Source organism: Sorex araneus, chromosome 5 (genome assembly GCF_027595985.1).
Source record: "Sorex araneus isolate mSorAra2 chromosome 5, mSorAra2.pri, whole genome shotgun sequence".
NCBI lineage: Eukaryota > Metazoa > Chordata > Mammalia > Eulipotyphla > Soricidae > Sorex > Sorex araneus.
Genome location: NC_073306.1, coordinates 86,759,655 through 86,784,102, shown reverse-complemented (window position 1 = coordinate 86,784,102; position 24,448 = coordinate 86,759,655). Strand labels below are relative to the sequence as shown.

Below are 24,448 nucleotides of genomic sequence, written 5' to 3'. Positions count from 1 at the left end.
TTCTATACACTCCAGACTCAAAATATTCCTCCCTGCCAATTAATTCTAACCCCGCCACGCATTTTCCAGCCTAACAGCTTGCTAGTCTTGCCAATTTCACCCTTCATCCTCTCAGCCACCCCTCCCGGCCCTTTGGAACCTCCAGACTTGAGCAGCGGGGGTCAAAGGCGAGGACTGGACAAATCCCCCCGGGGAGGTGCCCACCGAGCGGCGCCTTGTGGGAGTTGTAGTTCTCTCGGCCCAGAAGGTACGGACGGGAGTCGCCACGGGACTCGCTTTCCCGTCCTCCCTTGCGCTAGCACACTCGGGACAAGTCCCAGGGCGGGTGGAGAGGTGGGGACCTTGATCAGTCCCCGGCGTGACCCAAGTCTTCGCCAGTGAGACATCCGGGGCTGGTCACGGTCCCTTCCAGCGCGGGGGACGCCGGGCTTGGAGACCAAGTTTCACGCGGGCAGAAACACGGGACCCGGAGCTGTCCCTGGCGCTGCTGAGCAGGACGCGGCGTCGCCCGCCGGGAGATCCCGTCCCGGCCGCCGCGCAGGGCTGCATGCGCGGTGCGCCCCCGTGTCCAGGCGCTCGGGGCTTCGGCGATGGCCGGGGCGTCGCGCTGGCGCGCGTGGGCCCCGTTGGGCATCCTGGGCTCGCTGGCGCTCGGCCTCCAGCAGCGGCGCGAGGCCCGGGCCGAGTCGCAGCCCGAGGAGCGGCGCCCACTGGAGCTGAAGATGGTGCAGGTCGTGTACCGACACGGGGCGCGGAGCCCGCTCAAGCTGCTTCCGCACACGGAGCAGGTGAGCAGCGGCCGGGCGGGCCCCAGCTTTCCCGCACCCCGACTGCTGGGGAGAGCGCGGCAGGCGCAGGGCCGCCTTGGAGACCCCCTGATCCTGGCTTGGAGCGCCCGCTGGGACACCCCCACCGTCGTTCCAGCCCCGCAGGTGCAGCCGAGCCACGGGGTGATGTGGCATTAGGGGATCGATGTTCTCAGAGGGTTTGTGACTCTCGTGGGAACTTGGTGACATGCAGGTTCTGATCCAGGGGGTGCGGGGACTCCCGAGGCAGCGATGGGGGGAAATAAGGGGGTGGGGGGATGAGGCTACTCCGGCTGTGCTGAGGAGCCACTTCCAGCGGGACTCAGGGGACCCCTAATGTGGTTCTGGATATTGAACTCGGGTGTCCCTCTTGCAAGGCGAGCACCTTAACCCCTGGCCTTTCTATCCGGATCGAGTTTTGTTTTCTTTTTCCTTATTCTTGAATAACTTGACTTACACTGTCTTCCGAAAAGTATTGTAGCAATGCTCTAGAAAGAAAACTAAATTCAGTTGGACATTTTACAAATACAAAACATTAAAATAAGCCCTGCCTTCAGATTTTCCTGATTTATTTTATTTTGTTTCGCGGGAGGTTGGGGGCACGCCCACTGATGCTCACAGCTTACTCCGGGCTCTGTGCTCAGGGTTCACTCCTGGAGGGCTCAAGGGGGCTGGGGATTGAATCTGAGTGGGCCTTGTGCCCAACCTGCTCTGGCAACCTCCCTTTATTTTTATAAAAATAGAGTGTAGTTACTGTCCCAGCCCCATGGTGGATTAAGCCATCTGGGTATTTACGCTTGAACAGACAAGTCCCTCAGCATGTACGTCTCTGTTGCTTAATATCCACTGGGTGCATGCAGAGCAGTCCTTGACAGCGAACCATTCAGTGCACTCATTCGTCTGGACTGGTAACCACGCTACAACTCTACTCAGCTGGGAAGCTTAAAATTGCTGATTCCTGGGCCCTCCCAGCAATGCTAATCCCAGAGCATGCAGTCATGATAAAAGCTGTCCAGGTGAAGCTTCAGAGTGATCTGGATTGGATAACATTTCAAAAGTTGAGGCTTTGGTACTAAACAGATAGTACAGCAGGCCAAGACACTTGTCTTGCACACAACAGACCCAATTTGGATCCCCAGTACCTCGTAAGATCCCTGAGCAGAGAGCCAGGATTAAGTCCTGAACAACACCAGGTACGGCTCAAAAGCAGACAAAAAAAAAATAGAGCTTTTACCCCCAAGAGATTTGAATGTCATTCACTCAGGTTTTGGTAACTTAAAAAAACAAATTCCCAAGGGTGCCACTGTGTAAACACAGTTTCAACCCTGGCTTTCAGACTAGAGAGATAGTACAGTGGGTAGGGTTCTTTCTTTGTACATTCCTGACTGGCGTTTGATCCCTGGCACCCCACAGGGTTCCCAGGAGTGATCCTGAGCACAGAGCCAGGAGTAAGCCCTGAGTACTGCCCAGTATAGCCCAACAACCAAAGAAAAGAAAAACCAAGAACAAAAGCCATGGCTTTCCTCTCAGCTATAGACCTGGGAGGTCTCTGCTTCCTTTCATGTAGATTTCTATTTGTTTTACTTGGAATATTGAGTCTGTTTCCCAGTTCAGTCCTACCTTCACAGAAGTGTGCTCTGGCATTATGCCCTGATTCCGTGTTGAGGAAACGATGGGAAACAACCCCACAGAAATCACTGCTGTGGCTCCTGTGAAGCTGTTCCTTCTATTCTCTGTCCTCTTTATGGGGGCCCTGGGGAGGAATTTGTCTCTTCGCATTAGAAATGGTGTGCTTCTCCTGAGCACTTGGCGTGCTTTCCTCTCCAGGCTGCTCTCGCTGATCAAGTTCCTCCTTTTGCCTGGAAGCTTGCCGGCTCAGTGCCAGTTTTGTGGCCCACCTACCATAGGTACGGTGCTTGCATTGGTGAGTCACATTGCAGCATCCATTTGTTTGTCCCTGTACTCATTTGTTTTTGTCTTCTTCTTATTATTGTTATTTTTACTTACTTGGAAGTGGCCGCCTTACACCCTATGTATTTCGGGTCTTGATGTCACCACCTTAAGTTAGTTCTTGAAGACAGAATATTAGAAAGTAGTGAAATGATAAAGTTAGGTCCCTGACTCAGAAGCTGAAGAACAGTAATGGGGGGGGTGCGCATGCATGCACGTACGTGTGTGCATGGGTAGGAGGGCGTGGACATGAACACTGTGTGTGTGACTGACCTGGGTGTTATTTTTTCTGAAAGCCTGACAAGACATCACCATGTGTGACATGACCTGGATTTGTGGAAATCATCTCCCTGCAAATACCAAAGATCCGTTTTGGGGTGAATATGCTAGACTGTGTATAGAGCTAGGTGGATAATTCACTCGTGGCTGTAGACCGGGGCACAGTGTGGTAGGTCAAATTCACGCAGATTTCAATTATGGAAAGATGGTGAGGTGTTGGGGTTGCAAAGGAAACATCAAATCTCAAATGTCCCAGACTGCACTCAGCTTCCAGATGTTCCTCCGTCTTGGTCATTGGTTTAGTCTTGGGGCATCTCCATTATCCTTGTTACTCAGACTGGAGTCCAAGCGATCTGCTCCTTTCTTCTTCTTTTTCTCTTTACCAACACCAACCCTAAACAAAAGCTTCCGAGTCTGACCCAGCCTTCCTGTATTTTTTTTAATTTATTTATTTTTAATTAGTGAATCACCGTGAGGGTACAGTTACAGATTTATACACTTTTGTGCTTATGCTTCCCTCATACAAAGTTCGGGAACCCATCCCTTCACCAGTGCCCATTCTCCACCACCAGTAAACCCAGCATCCCTCCCACCCTCCCCAATCCCATCTCCACCCACCCCACCCTGCCACTGTGGCAGGGCATTCCCTTCTGTTCTCTCTCTCTAATTAGCTGTTGTGGTTTGCAATAAAGGTGTTGAGTGGCCACTGTGCTTAGTCTCTAGCCCTCATTCAGCCCGAAACACCCTTCCCCCACTTGGCTTTCGACTACATTATAGTTCCAGCCTTCCTGCATTTATCCCTTCCATGCCTCCTGTCTTCTATGAGGCTTTAGGTTCTATCCAGAGGGCTGCAGTCATATGGAAATAGGCTTTTCTGCATCTAAGCTTCCCATTCCAGTTGTGAGCTGGGCTGTTGGCTTTCAAGACCTGTGGAATCTGGGGCCAAGAGGAGGCCAAGTGACTGGAACTCTCAGCTCCCACTGGAGTAAGAGTAACTGCAGCTGTGTATGATGTTGTAAAGCTAAGTTACTTCAGTAAAGTTTTAGCTTTGAAAAAGTGGTGCCTGGTGTTTCATAGCTATTTGGTATTACTATTATATTTGATATTGCACTAGGTGGATATATTCTTTAAACGTAAAATAAAAGGGTAAAGTGTAGGTTTTTATTTTGTTTTGTTTGGGGGCCAAACCTGGTGGTGTTCATGTCTTACCCCTGGCTCTGCATACAGGAATCATTCCTGGAGGTGCTTGGGGGACCATATAGGATGCCGGGAACCGAATCCAGGTTAGCCATGTACAAAGCAAGCATCTTATCTGCTGACCTATCATTCCCACCTTAAGTGCAGGTTTGTTGAAATTGGATGAGTGGAGGAGAGAGCTGTGTCTTAGGAGCCATTGAGAGAGCTCTTAAATGGGGGCATTACAAACTAGAGGTGGATTGCTTACAAATTCTTACAGCAGTGGGCCACTGAGTTATTGTGTATTTATTTATTCATTCATTCATTCATTCATTCATTCACCAAGTGTCTGTGTGTCTGGCATTTTGGCTACTTCCCTCTCTTGGTGTCAGCAATCAAGGACTTGGTGGCAGAGCAACCACTTAACAGCCAGTTCTGGCATAGTAATGACAGCTGGTACTAGCATAGTAATAACCAGTAATAGCATAGTATTAACAGCCAGTACTAGTATAGCTGTAATAACCACTACTTGCATAGTAGTAACAGCCAGTACTAGCATGGCAGCAACAGCCAGTATGAAGATGGTGTTCTAGTAATAGGGCTTATGGTCCTGCCATCACAATCCAAATGCTGCTGGATTTGTTTTGTTTTGTTTTTGTGGGGAAGGTGGGGAAAAGGGCATACCTGGCAGTGCTCAGGGCTTACTCCTGGCTCTGCATCCAGGGTTCACTGCTGGTGGACTCAGGGGAACAGTTTGGAATGCTAGAGATTAAACCCAAGTTGACTGCCATGTAAGACAAACTCCCCACTCACTGTACTGTCCTATCCCTCTGGCCTTTAAGAATCTTTTGTGTGTGTGTGGAGAGGGGTGGTGAAAAGTTTCATTTATTTATTTTCTACTGAATATCTGTATGATAGACATTACAAAGCTGTTCATGACTGGGTTTCAGTCATACAGTAATCCAATACCCATCCCTTCACCAGTGTACATTTCCCACCATCACTGGTCTCCCATTTCCCTCCCACCATCCCCCAACCAAACCCCCCCCCCCCACACACACACAGCCTGCCTCTATGGCAGGCACTTTTCTTTCTCTCTCTCTGCTTTTATGCATTATGGTTTGCAGTATAGGTACAAGAGATCATCGTGTTTGTGCAGGGCGTTCAGTATTTTTATCGGAAAGGTAAGACTGCAGTAGCTTTTTTAACCGGGTGGCAGCTTTGGGTTGTGGACAAGACTGTCAAGGCTTTAGGAAGTATAGGGCAGGAGGGTTGCCCATCCCAACCCTGAGGAAGCCTGGAGATTTCAGTCACAAAACCCGCATTCTCAAATTTTCAGCATATTATATCTCAGTGAGTTCCATCCCAAGACGGATGGAAGGCAAGGCAGCAACTTTGGATTGTGGAAGCAAGTGGCTGCCCAGGTTTCTGCTTGGATGGGCACCAGGCTGATCCACTCCTGCCCCCTCCAATTTACTCCAGTCTGTTCAGCCTTGCTTGGGTCTGAGATTAACTGTAGCTTTTGATCTCTTTCAGGATTTATGTGTGGGTCTCTGGAGCAAGGCCAATAAATGAGCTTGAATAGCTGAGCTGGAGGTGGCTTGTGGGCATGGCTCCCACATACCTAACTTTTGGTTGTTTAATTTCTCAGGAAACTCAATCCTGAGTTGTTGGGGTCCAACCACAGGCATATCAGCAATTTGGGGGCATCAGAAACCCTGAAGGCACCATTAGGTTGCTGATGCACTTGCCCTGCGGGTACAGGTTGACCTGCTGGTGGCACTACAACCCCTCTTTAAGAACCTTTTTTTAAAAAAAGTGTATATGTGTGTGTTTAGTCACAACAGGTGGATTGGAAGCCCCAGCTACTAGAGGTCCCTCCCCAGACTCAGTTCGATTACACAGTTACCAACCTAGCCGGTGGGCCCAAGCCACCCTCGCCTTATGACTGCGAGTACAATAAGACCATCCTGAAGGTGAGTGGTGCTCCCCTGGCCTGGTGTGCCTTCCCCCAGCCCCCTCCCCAGCTCTGGTGGTTTTCTCTGCTGAGAGTTGGCTCTACTCTCCTCGTCGCTCACCACAGGGGGGCATGTGTGCTGGCCAGCTGACCCAAGTGGGCATGCAGCAAATGTTTGCACTGGGGAAGAGGTTGCGGAAGAAGTATGTGGAGGAGACCCCCTTCCTCTCGCCGGCCTTCAACCCACTGGAGGTCTTGTGAGTTATTAAAACTTTAGTCCTCGTAGTCATTAAAACTTGACAGCTCTCTGCCATACAGTCACCTGGAGGTGCCCACTCCTGGCTCATCCAGAAAGCTTGGGGCAGTTGCCTGCGGGAGGGGTCCTGTGCATGGGTGCTCCCTGGACCACAGCACCCTTGACCACAGCAGTGCCAGCTCCCCGGCCCCCACCCTTCACCAGGATGACCTTTCTTCCTTATTTCTGACCAGGGCTCCTCGGGCCTCATTCCTTCCGATGCTACCCCCACAGTTGGCCCCTAGTCTTGCATCATGGCCTCCAGTTGTGTGATTCTTCAACTGTTTTTCAAGCCCCCTTGAACACCTTCTTTCTCTTTCCTTCCTAGCATTCGTTCCACGAACATATACCGGAACCTGGAGTCTACCCGGTGTTTGCTGGCTGGGCTTTTTCAGCACCAGAAAGGTTTGTGGGCCAGGGAGAGGCAGAGAGTTGGAGGGCAGCCCAGGCCTAGAGGGGTCCCAGGGTTGATCCCCTGGACACCCCACAGACCAGCCCTGCTCACCCCCAGAACTTTTGGGAATAGTCCCAGAGCATGGGAGACAATTGCTTTCCCCCCAATCTCCCTCCACCCCCCACCCCTGTACCACCACCAGACAAAGCAACTTTGGAGTCTAACAACCAGCCCCTGTGTCACTACCACGATGCTTTTCCTTCTCACTTTCTGGGTCTGTTCCCTGCGTGTGTCACTTCTACCAGGCAGCTGCTCCCAGGGCCTCCTCCCTGCCTTCCCGTCTGCCCTCCCCCAGCCCCCTTTTGCCCGCCTCTGCCATCTTCCCCTGCTCTGCTAGCTCCTGGGTCTCATGTTGCTCAGTTTCTGGGCAGCCTTCGTGGGCACTTGTCAGCAACCCCAGGGTTTTTAGCCTGGATAAGACACTTTGAAAGGAAGGAGCCGGGAGTGGCCGATCTGAGCTGCTGCTGTTGATGCCCTCCAGAGACCCCCAGAGACCCCTAGAGGCTGCCGGCCGCCTCTCAGTGGGGATAATCCCATGTCCTGCTCCCCAACCTCTTCACCCCCAGAGACTGCACTTGCTGATTTCCTTCATGGATCTCAGCGCAAATTGCCTTTCGACATTTGCCTTCACTTTGAATTGTACATGTAATATTTGAGTCTCAGATCATCCTGACCTCCCCACTGTTCCATGGTGCCAACAAGACAAAGACCCTGATTATTTTATTTGGCTTTTTAAGCAGTATTTCAAATGGGTGTTTTAGATTTTGTTGGGTTTTTGTTTTTTTTTCAAACTTTTTGTCAGGCTTTTGAAAAATTCATGAAAGAGTAGCTACCAGAGGAGACTGGCCTCGTCCCCAGCTGTGATGAGTACTGATGCCAGCCGCGACTGAACTGCTGGCCAGCAAGGGCGTGTGCCCGAGTCACAGAGAGCAAACAGCTGAGCAGCTGAGCTGCCCGTGGTTCTGGGGGGATCCCCAGGCTTGAGAATCATCTCAGTGCCTGACTTCCGAGAGCCCCTCGCCTGATGCCCTCGAGCAGTTGTTCTTGTCTCTGAACTCCCAGGGCCATGGCGGAAGTAGGAAAGCTGATTCTTGCTGGGAGGTCAGAGCTGAGGCCACCCCAGGTTTCCAGCAGGGAGGAAGCAACAGCAGACAGCCTGTCTTGAGCATTATGCTTTGAGAAGTGTCATGGAAGCAGCAGCCAGGTGTCCTGAGACTCAAATGTCACTTAGTCAGAACTGCTGCCTCCTTTTGCCCAGCGCCTGGGCTGAATAGACCAAAGGACCCCAGGAGGTACTATTGTTATGGTAGAGGTGTAACAAAGTGCTATGTTAGCTGCAGGGCTTCAGGCAGTGGTGAAGGGGGATTTGGTCTGTACCAGCCATTTGGTTTGTACCAGCCAGTCATTCAGTAGATGTCTGAATGCCAGCTCAGGGTGCGTTTTCAAGGTCCACTATCCAGATAGCAGTGTCAGGCACAGACTGGAATAATAACCTTGTGCCATATTCAAGGTTTAAATCACCATTATTATTCTGACATTCAAAGGACCTTTATGCATGGAACATTATTCTCTGAGGTCTGCACATGCGAGCCTCCATGATTCCTATAAAATGTAGCGTCGTCCCATATTACAACTGAGAGGACTAAGGCACTAAGGTGGCTTTCTAGGGACACAGACCTGGTAAACATTGGAGCTGGCTCAAACGCTGCCATTCAGTTTCAGTGTCTGCTTCCCCTTCTGCCCTGCTGCATCCATGCAGAGGACACGAAGAGTGGAGAGCTCACTGGTCACTCTGTCTCTTCTTTTTTGCAGTGGGTCCTGCAGAACCCCATGATTTTTTTTGAGCAGGGATATGGAAAAGAAGGGCAATGGGGCATGTGAGTGGCCTCTGCTCTGGAGCCACGCTGCAAAGCCACCATCCCTGACAGCAGGAGGGAGGTGTTGCTGTTTTGGAGACAGTTGGAAATCAGTGTCTCTCCTACCCCTTCAAAGTGACCCTCCAAAGACCATGGCTGCCACAGGCTATTGTATGGCTGAGCTGTGGAATCAAAACTGAATGCGCAGCTCTGCTTTCCTCTTCGTGTCCAGCCCAGTGATGTCCATGGTATCGATGGCCAGGGCTCCACGGAATTCTGAGTCACAAGTCAAACCGACTGACTTGGTGGATTGCAGAGGGCCACGCCAGGGAGGGCTGTTTCTCGTGACAGCACAGAAGGTTTGGGGTGTGCTGTGGAGGGGGACGCTGACCCTGGCCCTGTCTTCTGACCTGGGTGCCTGTGGGGGTGCTATAGGTCTGAACACATGGTGCTTCTAAGTGCTCGACCAGAGGGAGCGACCGTGCAGCTGTGAGAGATGATTGTCAGCATCTTCCCCATGGTCTCCAGAGCTTTCTCTTGTAGCCAGACTTACCTTTGGGGGAGGTGGTGGGGTCTGAACAGACTCATGCCTGTGGGACCGAGGGACTCACCTAGTGTGAGTCGCTGTCATGTTTGGGAAGCCAGAGCATCGCCTGGTTCCAGCAAACCCGGACACCCCTGCTCGGCCAGAATGACCCATGCTGGGAGGATCCAGAGGCAGAACGCAGGGACTAGTCTGGGGAAGTGTTTCGTGTCCCCCAAGCCAGGCTGCCTCACCACCCCAGGGCTCCTGTAGTGGCCCCAGGTGTTTGATGCATCGTCCTCCAGGCTGGCGTCAGTCGTGTGCGTCTCAGCAGCTCCCAGTAAGCAGCCAGGAGGCGGGGTAGAGCAGAGGGGATGAACCACTGAGGCCTTCTCTGGCCTGTGCTTGCTGCCTCCTTCCAGGGCCCGCCATCATCCACACCGATGACACCAGCTCTGAGGTCCTATACCCCAATTACGAAAACTGCCAGAGCCTACGGGAAAGAACCAGGTGACCCGGCCGTGCGGAACAGACAGCCCTTCCTCTCGGCTCACCCAACGCTCCAGGCCCACTGTGCTTACTGTGCTGCAGCCTTGGGACCGAGAGCTCCTGCTCTGTGCCTGTCCCCAGGGAGCGGAACAGCTTTTGTCCACAGCAAAGGGCCAGGAGACCCGGGGAGGGCCAGGGAGGCTAAGGCAGCCACGGGTACCACTGTGCCATCTCCAAAGTATTGTCTGCCAGTCCTGGGCAGGTGATGACTTGGCAGGTGCAGTGAAGGGGGATAAGGCTAGTCCTCAAGTCCCAGGGGTGGCTGTGCTAGCAGACAGCCCTGCCCACCAGCTGCCCTGTGGGTAGGGTGCTCCAGGTTGTGGCACTTCCCGTGCTGGGCATTTCTGGCTGGCTGAGACCTTTCCACAGAAAGACCACTCTGTTTTCAGCAGAGCTTGGCCATCCTACCGCCGTTTTCAGGGGTCAGAGAAGAAAATGCTAGAGTGAAATCAGGGAGGGGCGGGGGGGATAGTTTTATTCTAGGCCCTGTACTGGCTGGATTTACAAGTCACCTGGCCTTGTAGGATCTCATGTCCTTGTCTGGAAAGTGGGGCTAATCCCCGCTAAGCCCAGCCCACAGTTGAGGAATGACCAGGATGGGGCTTTTGTACTGGCGATCTCTAGAGACATGAGTCCTTGTTCCTCTGGGCAGAAGCCGGAAGAGGAGTGCCTCTCTGCTGCCAGGGCTCCTGGAGGACTTGAAGAAGGTGAAGAACAGTTTGGGCATCACCCAGAGTGACACCGTGGACTTTCTCAGCCTCCTGGACAATGTGGCTGCCGAGCAGGTGGGTGGCGCCTCCTGGGCCTGGGGCAGGGATGCAGGAGGCTGGGCAGGGCAGGGCCCCGGAGGGCCCCACGGAGAGAAGGTTGGAGGTATCTGTGGTCACACTTGCCGAGAGAGTGCAAGGAGGAGGAGGATCGAGAAGGAAACCCCCAGCCAGGAGAGTGGCATCTCACGGGCAGCCACAGTGTGTGAAGCATGTCTCCAGCATGCCCACCCCCGGTTCTGTGGTTGGGTGGGGGCGGGGAAAGAGGGATGGGCATCGGGACACTTTGGGATCTGTCTGTGTCATGTTTGCAGTCTCTGTCCACATCAACAGATAAAGCATCTGAGCACCCTACAAGGAAGAGAGTTATTGATTCCTCCTTTTGTTTTTTCCTAAACTTAATCTGAGCATTATTTTCTCTATCTAACAAATACTCATGATCATGCACAAGGAAATGCTTCTTGGATTCCCAGCTTGGACACCTAAAGACCATCAAACTGTCCCTTCTGTGAAAGCCCAGAGCACCTTGTGGGCAAGCTTAGGGGCTGATGTGGAAGATGGCTCTGGGATGGGTTCAGCCCCTGAACATGAACCAGAGTGCCCCCCTAGCACTGCTGGGTGTGGTCCCCAAACCGAAATGTGCAGATAAATATCTAGGGCATCAGAAGGGAGTTTTTATACAAAGTCTTCACCTGGCATGATTCTGAGAAGTGCTTCTGGGGAAGATGAGTAAGCAGAAGTGTATGAGTTCCTCACATTGCCTTTTGTTTTTTTATTTGTAGCTTTAAACATGCACAAACAGGGGCCTGGAGAGATAGTAGTGTAAGTAGGGCACTTGCCTTGCATGTTGCTGACTGGGGTCCAGTCCCTGGAATCCCATATGGTTCCCTGAGCCCATCTGGAATGACCCCTAAGCACAGAGCCAGGAGTAAGGCCTGATCACCTGGCCCCCAAACAAAAACGTACAATCATCAAACATTTGGTTAAGCAGAGTATAGATGAGGTGTGTGGGGGGAGGGGATGGTCAGTGTTGCTGCTGGTTCTCAAGAGCCCCAGGAAGAGCTCCGGAAAGGTGTTGTGGGGCTTTGCTCAGAGTTGACACACTGAGTCCTTCACCACTGCCCAGCGCAGGGTCCGAGGAGCATTTCTCTCACCCTTCCCTGTGGTCCTTCCAGGCGCACAACTTCTCGAGCAGCTCTGTGCTCAGAGGGTTTGCGCGGTTGATCGAGCAGAGAGCTGTGGACACCGCTTTGTACATCCTGCACAGCGAGGACAGGTGAGAGGCTTGAGCTGCTGTGTGGAGTCTGTCACCCCCTTTTCTGAACTTGGACAGGTGATGCCTGACGCTCTGGCCTCTGCATCGTGGGCTCATGCCTGTGGGTCCAGAGGCTGTTTGGGGACAGCCCTGTCCTGCATGCTGCTCATCACATGACACGTTCCCAGGTTGTCACTGTGGGCAGGTGTCATTATTCCTGACAGGCCCATACCCTGGCTTCCTGGGGGACGGCACTGAGACAGGGTGCTGTGTGCTGGCGTGCGTGGGTGTGGGGCAGCCTGTGCGGGTCTGTCTTGCTTTCTTGGCATCCCTTGGCCCTCCCCAGCAGGGCTCTGCGCTTCGAAGCCTCTTTCCTGACAGCTAGAATGGAGCATTTTCCTCTCAGCAAAATTTAAAAGGCACCTTTAGAGCACTCAGATTGCACCTGGATGAAGTCACGTTGTGGAGGGGGAAGATACACAGAGAAGGAGTTTTCACACCATTGTTTCAGCCTCTGGTGGCTTTCCCCTGCCTCCCCACCCGCAGAGTCCTGCGCCTGCAGGTGTTGGCCCCTCAGACAGCCCGAAGGCTCCAGCCACAGTGCTCAGCGGGCTCCCACTCCCTCCTGTGACCTGCCACTCTGCCTCATCTGTTCCTAAAGGCCTTCTTCACCCGCAGTTATGCACTGCGCTGTCTCACTGCACCACCACCACCACCACCACACACACACACACACACACACACACACACACACACACAAACACACACACAGTGAGTGCTTGAGGGTTTGTAGCCCATGCAGCCTTTGTTGCGGCTTCTCCATTCCTTGTAGCTTGGACATGGCCACAGAGGACTTGTGAACAAAGGGGCTTGGCTGTATTCCAATAAAACTTTATTTACAAAACCAGCAGACAGTTGGATTTGGCCCTTGGCCATAGTTGGCTTTATCCTGCTGTTAGGCCTTCAACACCAGACCTGCTCTATTTTCCATTTCTTTCCCATCATCCCTAGTTGCATGAAACTGCCCCTTCAAGGACAGATGTTTGCAGCTTATACTGCTATCCGCTTGCCTTGCCTGCACGCCCGCTTCTGGGAAGTGTCTTGTAGGCTGTGTTGGTCCGGAGTCCTCGCCCACTGTCCCAAGGTCGTCTCTGAAGGTGGCCCTTTCCCCCAGTGCCCTTGGCTGAGGACTGGCCTGAGATGCTGTCTGGGATTGGGAGTCCGACGAGAGAGAGAGTTCCTCTGAGAAAAAGTGAAAGGTGCCAAACCATTTCTTCTTGCCCCGTGCTGGCCCTCATTGTCCTTGTTTGCTGTCAGGGAGGCCAGGCAGGCCACTCCAGCCACTGCGTGATCTTCATCACACAAGCCAGCAAGGGGCAGTGGTGACACCCAGTGACAGTGCCATCAGCTGGCGCTGAGCCACCCTCCCAGGCCCAATTCCTGAGATGAGCCCTGACCGCAGACGCCTTGTGTAGGATGGCTTTGCTTTGGGTCAGCCCTTGGAGGGAGGCTGTAACTCAGACACCCTCTTGCTCCCCACAGCCGCTGCTGCCTGCGCCTCAGCCCTCCCGGTGCTGACGTGTTTGTGCCAGGTACCTGGCCTGGGCCTCTGCCCACAAGTCTCTGTATGGGGCACCCACAGATTCAAGGCTGTGCCCGTGTTTCCTGCTCTGGTGCCTCTGCATACCATATGTCCTTTCTCAGCCCTGCCTGGTTGGACCAGTGAAATCCTGTGGGTGCCAAATACCACCTAGGACCTCCTTGTTCTCTCCTTGCCCAGGAAAGGTCTTCAGATGGCTGTGGGGCCGTTCCTGCACCTCCTCCAGAGCCACCTGCTGAAGGGCACCAATCCTGCCACCCAACCTGACGACACCAGGTACCTGGGACAGTGGTTGGCCACAGGGAGGGTCTGAGGCCATGAGTTTCAAAGATACTCCCAACATTTTATCTTTCTTCTGGTCGCTTCCACCCAACCCAGTGTCAAATATTTATTTTCTCAGCAAAAGAATCCTGAGTTAATTTTTCCTTCCTCCACCAGCTAGTTCAATATGTCAGATGGACTCATTCCTTTTTTCTTTTTCTTCTTTTGTATTTTTGGGTTTTGGGTCACACTTGGCTGTGCTTGGGACTAACTCCTGGCTCTGTACCCAGGGATCACTCTTGGCAGTACTTGGGGGACCATACGGGATGCCAGGATTGACTCTAGGTGGGCAGTGTGCAGGGCAAGCACCCTCGCACTGTACTATTGCATCTGCCCAACCTCCCCCCTCCCCCACACACACCAACAACTCCAGGCAGACTCATTCTGTCACACTTATTTGGTCAGGAATAGTCCCATGCATAGCTGCTCAGCTCTTTAGTTTGGATGCCTCCATGTAGCTCCCAGCAGACTGCAGTGTCCATTGAGCATTTTTACAGGTTGGAATTGGGGTTCGAGTGATGGTTTCAAGGGCTGGGGCACAGGCTTTGCATGTGGTTGATTCCCTGGCACTGTATGGCCCCCTAAGAGCTGTTGGGAACAATCCCCAACCATCACTGCGAGTGGTCCCGAAATAAAGAATAAAATGTTGGAATGGAAAAAAAAAATGTTGGAATGGAAACCAGAGTGATAGTACAGCAAGGAGGGCACTTGCCTTGTATACGGCAGAACTGGGTTTGATCCCTGGCATCCCAATGATCCTCCAAGCACTGCCAGGAGGAATTCCTGAGTGTTGAGCCAGGAGTAAGCCTGAGAATTGTCAGGTTTGCCTCTCCCTGCATCCCCCCGGCAATGTTGGAATTGACTAGGAGCCTCCATTGTCTCTCATTCCTCCTGGGGCCTTGTGTTGGGGATCCCAGACTTGGAATGTCATGTCTCCTAGCTGATACCAGATGTGGTCTGTGCACCAAGAGCTTGTTGGGTTTCTGGGCTGCAACTTGACCTACTCTCTCAGAATCAGCATTTCTTCAAGAACCCCTAATGTACACGCCCTAATCCTGGAGAAGCATGAACGTGGCCACCTTTCGAGAAAGATGATGTGTGGTTCGAAGTTCCTGAACATTAGACCCAGGCTCGCTGTAGCAAACTGAAGATCAGAGACCTCACCTGGCGCAGGCAGAGGGACAGAGATGAGTAAAAGTGATGGAATAGGAGAAGCTTACTGGGGTGAGCTCCCGGGAGGAACTCTGCAAACCTCCGATGAGGCTGGGGTAGAGCCAGACCCTGGGCCCAAAACAAAAAAAAAGAAACTTAACAGGGCAGGAATGAGAGAGTGGGTGCTGAGTGGGCTTACTCTCGGGCTTTTGAGTTGTCTTGGGCTGGCAAGGGGAACAGAGACCAGTGGGACCAGTGCGTTTGGTCTGGCCTTCTGTTATCTGACGGGAGTCGGTGTGAGGAAGCACAGAATGCAGCCAGGTGGCTTTCTGGTGCCAGATGGGCCATAAGTCCATGCTGGGGGCAGGGTGATCTTTGATTCTAGGTGTGTTGCTATATTATCAGCCATTTGATCTGAGCAAACTTCACACAAACCATACAAAGTCTGCACATTACCCACTTCTGCCCTTCATGGCACCTGCAGTGACAATCCATTTCCTGCTGGACCTTTCCCACGTCTCTTTTCCAGCACCCTGGCACTTGTATCTGTACATACAACATCCAATACTCATCTCTGGCTTAGGGTCAGGAAAATAGACCCAGTCTTTCCCAAGAGAAGGAGCTTGGGATCAGGCATGTAAAATGCACCTTTGTTACAGATAAAAGCCATTTGGAGAATGTGTTGAGCCAAGGAGGCTTAAGGATTCCGCCTACCTGCAAGCTTTCGTAATCAGAAGAAAACTATCGTAGCCAAGAGTAGGATGAACTCTTGCCATCAGTACACAGGGCCCAGGCCTGAGTCCTCCCCACTGCTCCCTGTGTGTCACTGGGGCCCTGGCTGGAGAAGCACTGCAGGGGGAAGCACTGTGTCGGGTCCCCCAAGCCCCACCAAGACTGATCCCTGAGTAAAGAGCCAAGAGTCAACCCTGAGCACCACCAGGGGTCGTCCCAAAATTAAAAAGAAACTTAGCAGGACAGGAATAAGAGAGCGGGTGTCTAGTGGGCAGGAAGGAAAAGGCCAGGGCAGCTGCCTTGGTGGACCTTTCTGGTCATGAAGGTTGGGGTGTGAGATCGAGGGTTCTCCCCACCATCTGCTACAAACAAGCTTTCTGGGCCGGCTCAACTGAGGCGTCACCCAGTCTCTGGGGACATGCTGCTCCCTAATGAGGTAGGCTCTGCCTTTCAGGAAGCTGTACCTCTATGCCACTCATGATGTGACGCTCATCCCGCTCCTGATGGCCCTGGACATCTATGACAACAAGTGGCCCCCGTTTGCAGCCGACCTGACGCTGGAGCTCTACCAGCACCGAGAGTCCAAGGAGTGGTTTGTGCAGCTGCATTACCTCGGGGAGGTAGGGTCTTGGGGAGCAGACACAGTGTGTCGGGCTGGGCACCCGCCCTGGGCTGGGCAAAGGTCTCTGGCCCCAGGCAGCTCTGTGGGGGCCCAGTCAGCGGGTGAGTCTGGGTTGTGGCCCAGGGCTAAGACAGAGCCGGTGTCCCATTCAGTTCAGGACCCTGTGAGGTAGGATCCTGTCCCCACGTGTCACTGTCACAATGCAAAGTGTGGCGCCCTAAGGGGAGGTCGGTTTGTGACTCCCTCAGGGTGCCCGGGGGCGGGGCACTGTGCTGCCACTCCCCAGATCTAGCTGCCAGGTGGCCGTGTCCTCCCCACCAGCCCTCCCTGCACCTGGGTGCCACCTGGGGTGCCATGTCTCGGGGTCCTGGCATAGCTGGGAGCACAGCTCCAGTGCTCTGTGGGTCCTTGACACATGTGTCTTTCTCAGGAGCAGGTGCCCAGAGGGTGCCCCCGTGGGCTGTGTCCACTGGACAAGTTCTTGGGCGCCATGTCGGCTTACACCCTGAACCCGGACAAATACCATCTGCTCTGCTCTCAGGCATATTCAAGGGAGCAGGAAAACGGAGACGGATGATTTGGGCAAATGGGAGGTGGTGCTTTTATTTTATTTTATTTTTTAAATAAAATGCCTTTACACAGTGCCTTGTCTGTTTTTTGCTTTTTCTCTCTTTGTTTCACAAAAAAACATGGTGATCTCACTTCTCTGTGATATATAGAATACAGGGTGAGTGGATGTTTTGTAGTAAGGGGGCATGCATAAATCACCTTTGACCTCAATGTTGGGGGGGGGCGAAATCCAGGGGACAAGAAGTGAACCAAGAAGTAATGGGTGAACAGGCATCAGGGCTTCAGTTATCCCGGTGATATGAGTGAGCGGTATAACTGTCTACCCAAAAGAAAAGATTCAGCAGAACTGAGAACATGAGACCTATGCAGTAACCGCTGACACTTTGTAATGTGCCTGTCAAGCTACAGATGAAGGGTGGGCTGGGGGCTTGGGTGAGGGTGGAATAAGAGAACACTGTTGGAAGACTCAACTATCAATAACTTTGTAAATCATAATTCTTTAAATTAAAAAATTTAAAACCATGGTGAGCTCCTGCCAGGTAGCAGTCATTTGTTTTATTCATTTGTTTTTGGGTTTGAGGCCACACTTGGCAGTGCTTGGGGCTTACTCCTGGCTCTGTGCTTGGTTCACTCCTGGCGGGGCTCAGGGGACCATACGGGGCACGGGGGATGGAACCCAGGTTGGGCATGTGCAAGGTAAGCACCCTACCCGCTGCAATACCTCTCTGGTCCCAGAAGTGGTCATTTTATAGGTGGAAAGGTTTTGTCCTCTCAGTGCCCGGGCCAGAGGGAAGGCAGGCAGGTCGGTCCGCCGACTGCCACGTGCTCATGCTGTGCCATCAGGGCTGCTTTGGGCACAATGAAGAATCCCTAGCCCTCTTCAGGAGGTTCTGTTCTGATCTGGGTGTAAAGGTTGAGTGGGAATTAAATATGTAATCAAAAACTTGAACCAGAAAAGGCATTTCAACTTAAATTTAAAGAAAGAAAAATCATTTGCACTTCTATGTCCATTGTAGCACACGCACACACACACACACACACACACACACACACACACACACACACACACACACAAGACCCCAAAAATCTAAATCTGGAAACAACACAAGTGTCTAAGAATAACTGAATGGATAAGGAAATTGGTATATAAACACAATGGAATACTACTTGGCTGTAAAGAAAGATAAAATCATGTGATTTGCAGCTCCAATGATAAAACTGGGCCTTATCTCCTGTACTATTGCTCCAGCCCCCAGCCTGCTAGTCTCACAGTGATTCCTCTATTTATAGTCATTCCTACTATGTCTTCCTGTGTTGGTAATTTTCTAGCTTTTATACGGATAAGCATGCAAATCTACTGTCAGGTATCGTCTTGAAAATTTTTCCTATAATTTCGAACTATTAAGATATTTCTTCTCCCCTTTACATGAAACTTCTCAAAAGTTATTTCTACTTCCCATCTCTTATTCCCTTTACATGAAACTTCTCAAAAGTTATTTCTACTTCCCATCTCTTATTCTTCCCATCTAGTTACTTCTTGAACCAATTGTGATTGGAAAAAGTTTGTGTTAAAATCATCAGTGACCTCCAGGTGCTGAATTGAAGGGCCGCTTCTCAGCATTCTTACTTAGCAGCCTGAGGAGAGTTTTTCTTTTGGCTTCTGTTACAGATATTCTCTTGGTTCTCCTCTAGCTCTATTTTATTTTTCTGAATCAACCTTTCATGTATTGGAGTGTCTCAGTGCTTAGTCCTTGGTCCTACACTCACCCCCTCGATGGTTTCTAGCAGTTCATAGTTTAAAACAGGACACTTTCCATCGAAAGTCATTTCCAATTGTCTACTGAACATCTCTCCATGCATGTTTAAGCACTAAGAATATACATGGCTCCACACATAAGCAAAGTGCATGTAATATTTACCAACTGTGCAATATATCCACAATAAACTCGAATCTCATACCTCTCCTGTCTAGCCCTCTCACAGCTGCTTGGGCCGACACGTTGGGATTTCCCTTGACTTCTCTTTTCCTCTGTCATATATCTGAGCCGGCTCTCTCCCTTTCTCCTCAAACTGGCCTCAGAACTGCCACTCCTCAAGTCTCTCCCCCTGCTGTCCTGTCACTCTCAGAATCGTGTCTTGCTGGACTGTGGGAAAAGCCACTAATGAGCCTCCTTGCTCTGTCCTCCCCCGCCCCCAGCCCGTGGGGCTCCTGTGCGCAGGGCTGTGGCCTCACAGGAGACCTTGCTTCCCCCCTGCAGATCGTCCCCCACCTCCCACTTCACAGTGGCTCTCACATATCAGGACACCCTCGCCTTCCCCTGTTCTCCCATATGCTGTGTGACACTGGCCTTCCTTCCGCTCCTGAAGGTGGAGCCTCAGCCATGGCAGTGCTCGCGGGACTGACCAAATAGGATGCCAGGATCAAACCCGGGTCGGCCGCATGCAAGGCAAATGCTCTCTCTGCTGTACTATCAATCAGGCCCTTGTCTCTCTGTTTTTAAGAGTTTTGTGAAGACCCTGAAAAAGGACAAGAGGGTCCGTCTGAAGGGGCTCCTGAAAGGGCGAGGGGAGGGGTGAGGGAGCAGGGACACTCTGCGTCTTCAGAGTGTCCTACACCCTCCTCACTGCTGCCCAGGGAGGTGGAGGTGGGGTCAGACATGTCTTCTCTGTTTGCTCCGGGTCGAGGAGGCTTGGGCCACAGCTGGGGTTGACTCAATGTTGGGGTGCTGAGGAAAGGAGGAGCTCAGACCCCACCCTCAGCCCACCTGGCCCCAGAGGCAGGTGGAGAGAAGCGAAAATACCTCCCCCAACAACCATGATTTCTTCTTTTTTTTTAATTTTCTAATTGAATCATCATGAGATACAGTTACAAAGCTTTCATGATTGAGTTTCAGTCATACAATAATCAAACACCCATCCCTCTACCAGTGCATGTTTTCTACCACCAATGTCCCCAGTATCCTTCCCACCACCCCCATCCCATCCCATCCCACCCCCTGCCTCTATGGCAGGTACATTCCTTCTTACTCTACTTTGGGGCATTATGAGATACTGAGAGGCCATCATGTTTGGTCCTTTTAGCACACATCTCCCATCCCGAGCGATCCCGCCAACTATCATTGACTTAGTGATCCCTTCTCTATCCCAACTGCCTTTCCCCCGACACATGAGGCAGGCTTCCAACCATGGAGCAATCCTCCTAGCCCTTGTTTCTACTGTCCTTAGGTGTTTGTCTCATATTATGTTATTTTATACTCCACAAATGAGTGCAGTTATTCTATATCTGTCCCCTCTTTCTGACTCATTTCACTTAGCATGATACTCTCTATGCCCATCCACTAATAAGCAGATCTCATGACTTCATCTTTTCTAGCAGCTGCATAGTATTCCATTGTGTAAATGTACCAAAGTTTATATAACCAGTTGTCTGTTCTCAGGCACTCGATTGTTTCCAGGTTCTGGCTACTGTGAACAGTGCTGCAATAAACAAGTGCAGATGTCATTTCTACTGTGCTTTTTTGCATCCCTGGGATATATTCCTAGAAGTGGTATTTCTGGGTCATATGGCAGCTCAGTTTCAAGTTTTTAGAGGAAAGTCCATATTGTTTTCCAAAAAGGCTGGACCTAGTCGGTCTTCCCACCAGCACTGAATGGGAGTCCCTTTCTCCCCGCCTCCGCGCCAGCACTGGAACAACCAGTGATTTCCAGCGGTGGCAGCAAAGGAGGCCCGAGCGGGTGCTGGAGGCTGGAGGCAGGCTGCCATGACACAGGGGCACGGGGCGGGGTGGGGGGGGCGGATATCTTGGGCACTTGGTGGTAGTTGTTGACATGAGAGCCAAGCCCTTATAGTTAAATTAAAATTTAAAAAGTTTACTGGGAGGACAGGGTTGTGTTGGGACCTTGCGACACTGGTAGGGAGATTCCCCAGTAGCCCGCCGTGATCGTATAGTGGTTAGTACTCTGCGTTGTGGCTGCAGCAACCTCAGTTCGAGACACTGGGAGATGGAGGGAGGATCTGGGGGCACGATAGTGTGCCGGGGGTGTGAGTCCTGGTGCGGGATCATTGAAAGAACTTCCTGTGGGAGGAGAGACAGCCCAGGGAGGAAGGTGCCTGCCCTGTGCACAGCTGTTCCCTCCCAGGCATCCCATTAGGATTGAGCCAGAAGTGAGGCTTGATCTCCCTGGGGTGTGATCCAGAAATAAGCGAACACAAAGGCTCCTCCCAAACCCTTTTCTCTTCTGACCTTTGAAACCAAGGGCTGTGTCGTCCACAGTGGCCGTTTCTGAGAACGGTGCAAACTCAGCCTTGGAACGGTGGAAAGGCCACGTTGGGAGTGTCCCTCTGCCTGGCTCATCCACCAGCGCCTCTCACAGTCCAGTGATAAAGCATCAACGACAGGAAGAGCCACACCCGCATGCACATTCCCTGCCTCTTGGTGGCCCTCTGTATGCCCTCAGCAGTGGGGCTTGGGGCACCAATCACGGATGATGCCAGGGACAGGCATGTGTCTGGAGGCTGAGCTGTCTTGGAGGTACTTAGGCTGCTGGTGAGATGGTGAAAGAACCTTCTGCGCCCACCTCAGAAGCCAGGACTGGGTCTCCACCACCCACCGCTCCTGCAGCTTTTCTCCTTCCCTCCTTCCCTCCCTCCCTCTTTCTCTCTCTCTGTCCCTCCATTCCTCCCTCTCTCTCATTCTCTCTTGCTCTCCCTCCCTCTCTGTCTCTCACTCTTTCACTCTCACTCTCTCCCTCCCTCCTTTTTCTCTCACTCTCCCTCCCTCCTTTCTCACCCTCTCTCTCACAGTCTCACTCTCTCTCTGCCTCCCTCCTCTCTCTCACTCTTTCTCTCACTCTCACTCTCCCTCCCTCTTGTTTTTCTCTCTCACCCTCTCTCTCTCACAGTCTCACCCTCTCTCTCTCACAGTTTCACTCTCTCTCCCTCTCCCTCTCTCCTACTCTCCCTCTCTCCTCTCTCTCTCACTCTTTGTCACATTCTCTCTCACCCTACTTACTCTCACTCTCTCTTTCTCTCTCTTTCTCACTCTCTCTCTCTTCCTCCCACCCACCTCCACCCACCCCTACCTGTGCTGAGGAGGGTGTTTCTATACCTGCAGGCAGGAACAGCAAAATTATAAAGAAAATCTCCTTTAAGGAAAGGTCTGGAACATAACTGTGCCCAAGCACAGAGTTTGTCTTTGCTTTTGTATGTATGTGGGACTTCAAGAAACCAGATTCAGTGGGCTGCCCTATCCAAGAGATTGATTCTCAGGGAGTGGAGAGATAGTACAGCAAGTAGGGCCCTGGTCTTGCATGTGTCTGACCTGAGTTTGATTACTGGCACCCCACATAGTCTCTGGAACCCATCATGAGTGACCCTGGCATGCGAAGCCAGGAGTAAGCTTTGAGCATTACCAGGAGGGGCCCCCGAACCAAACCAAACAAAGATTTTGATTTTTGGTGTCACATAGTCTGAGTATGTGTTTTGAAGTCAAAGCTTCCTGTGGCCCAGGTCCAGGGGGCCAGGGGACCAGGAGACAGGGGTCACCCAAGTGGGGCGGAATAAGACACTGCTCTGAGGCAAGTGTGGACATGAGGGACACAAAACATCTCTCAGATAAAGCTGTCAGGAAGTGGCCTGTGCTGAATCATGGCAAAGGACAGTGCTCATCAGAGAATTGATCCGGGAGGAAGCAGAGTGTGACCTCGCACAGAGGCTGTCAGCGCTGGGCACCGCAGCCTCAGACACCGCTGAGGCCTCCAGACACCTCCCCAGGCCTGCCCGGGAACTCCCTCAGGAACAGCAGCCAGGAATGCCCAGAGACCACAAATTGCTGAGCTTGGAGGAAGTGATAGAGTGTGTAATTAAGGGGAGGGCTGGGTAGCACTTGGGCAAGGAGAACTCGAGGGGGTCAAGCCAGCAGGGCTTCTGGAAGCTGCTGGAACAGTCCCTGGAGCAGCCAGACACCAAAGCCAGATGCCTCAAGTTGAGCCTACCTGGGCCCTTGGGGAGAAAGTGGGAGACCAAGAGGGGTAGAGAGGGAATGAGCAGCAACTCCCTATGTCACTATCCCCACAAGTGCTCACTATCTGGCTGGCTCAATCCAAGGAATGAGCTAACATCATGGGGCAACAGAGAAATTCCTGGAAATATCAGAGAAGTTATAGCTTGGCCAAGGACATAGCATGATGGAGATCCAATGCATTTGGGATCCTGGTAATGAATTGGGGGGTCCAACCTTGTCACAACACAGATATGACTGATGAGAGTGTAGAGAGGCCACCCATAACCTCGGGTAGGGATAAGACCAGGGAACTATTCATGGTGTCTTTGTGGACAAAATGGGCATTTGTAAGTCAATCAGCACATTCAGAATCGCTTCAGTGACTGGCACAAATCCCAGCGCTGGCAGCTCTCAGTGTCTGGGGTCCTGCCCACAGCCACCACCTCCTCCCCACAACACTCCCTCTTGCTTGCCCACTCAGAACCTGAAGTGTTGGCCACTTCCTGTCATTCAACCCCACATGAATGGGACTGTCGCATGTGGGGGCATCATGTTTAGCTTCGTTATTGTGTTAGCAGTAACACTGCAGAGCTAAGTGGCTCTAGGGCTGGGCTGTCTAGGCCAGCGCTCCAGTCTTTCTTTGTTTATTGGGCCACACCGGGTGGTACTCAGGCCTAACTCCTGGCTCTGAGCTCAGGGATCAGTCTTGGCAGGGCTTGGGGAACAAATGTGAAGCTAGGGTTCAAACCTGGGTCAGCTGAGTGCAAGGCAAACCCCCAAACCCCCAAATCACTGTACTATCACTCCCGCCACGCCCCCGTGCCATGCGCGTTGCTTCAGTTTAGCACTGACCTTGGACTTGAGCAAGTTTGAACTTCTCATGCTACTGCACACCTGACCTACACAACAGAAGAAAAATCGTATTGACCCTCGTGAATTCTGTGAAGACTCAATACGTAAAGTGTTTAGAACAAAGTCTCGCATGTGGGAAATGTCTGTGTAAAATGCATGGCCCGTGTCTCTGTGTATGTGTTAGCTGCTGTCTCCTCCTGTAATCAGCAGGAAACGTATCTGGCCTGCTCACTGCTACGCAAGAACACGTGGACTATGGCCGACCTGTTGCAGGGGCTCGACACGTTTATGGGATGAATTTGCTGAGCAAGTCCAGACATGAATCCAGCAGCCAAGAGTTCCTTGGAAGTGTTTTGTGTGGTGTGGTAGTTTTCAGCCTTTTCCAGACACAGTCTCCATGTGGTTGGCATAAAGATACAGTTTAATAAAGACACAGAGTGCAGACTGGGTGTTCTGACCTGGGAGAAGTAGACTTGTGATTAATTGAATGAGAGATGTGTCAGAATGAGAGATGTCTCTGTGGATATAGTTTTTGGATCAAAAATTAGGAGAAAAAAACACAGTAGGGGCCATACCTGGTGATTTGTTCCTGATGAATCCACAGCTTAACCCATTTCCGAAAATTCTTAGTATACATTGTCAGTGCAGGTACCTAGGTAAAGGGCTGAGGGTTGGAGCAGACCCAAAGAACTGCACCCAGACCTCAGAGCAGAGTCAACATGTCAGTGAG

The 24,448-nt window shown here is 51.9% G+C and overlaps 1 protein-coding gene across 4 annotated transcripts; it reads left to right on the top strand.

Moving 5' to 3' along the window:
- Positions 1 to 319: 319 nt before the first annotated feature.
- On the top strand, positions 320 to 16,938 carry ACP6 (acid phosphatase 6, lysophosphatidic). Of its 4 annotated transcripts, none has more exons than XM_055140421.1 (10): positions 320 to 788; positions 6,050 to 6,187; positions 6,295 to 6,425; positions 6,792 to 6,868; positions 9,719 to 9,806; positions 10,498 to 10,630; positions 11,788 to 11,888; positions 13,648 to 13,743; positions 16,127 to 16,264; positions 16,725 to 16,938. In XM_055140421.1, the coding sequence occupies exons 1-10, from the start codon at positions 591 to 593 to the stop codon at positions 16,801 to 16,803; spliced, it is 1,179 nt and encodes a 392-aa protein (XP_054996396.1). In that variant the 5' UTR covers positions 320 to 590; the 3' UTR covers positions 16,804 to 16,938. The 4 variants fall into 4 exon arrangements, with proteins under 4 accessions (XP_054996396.1, XP_054996394.1, XP_054996393.1 ...); XM_055140419.1 differs by having other exon boundaries at positions 16,127 to 16,292; XM_055140418.1 differs by lacking the exon at positions 16,725 to 16,938 and having other exon boundaries at positions 16,127 to 16,715.
- Positions 16,939 to 24,448: the final 7,510 nt, after the last annotated feature.

Excerpts from the sequence above, each read along its gene's own strand:
- ACP6 (XM_055140418.1), top strand. The coding sequence starts at position 591 with ATGGCCGGGGCGTCGCGCTGGCGCGCGTGGGCCCCGTTGGGCATCCTG. Across the intron at positions 6,188-6,294 it reads ACAATAAGACCATCCTGAAG|GGGGGCATGTGTGCTGGCCA; the intron begins GTGAGTGGTGCT and ends CGCTCACCACAG. Across the intron at positions 6,426-6,791 it reads TTCAACCCACTGGAGGTCTT|CATTCGTTCCACGAACATAT; the intron begins GTGAGTTATTAA and ends TTTCCTTCCTAG.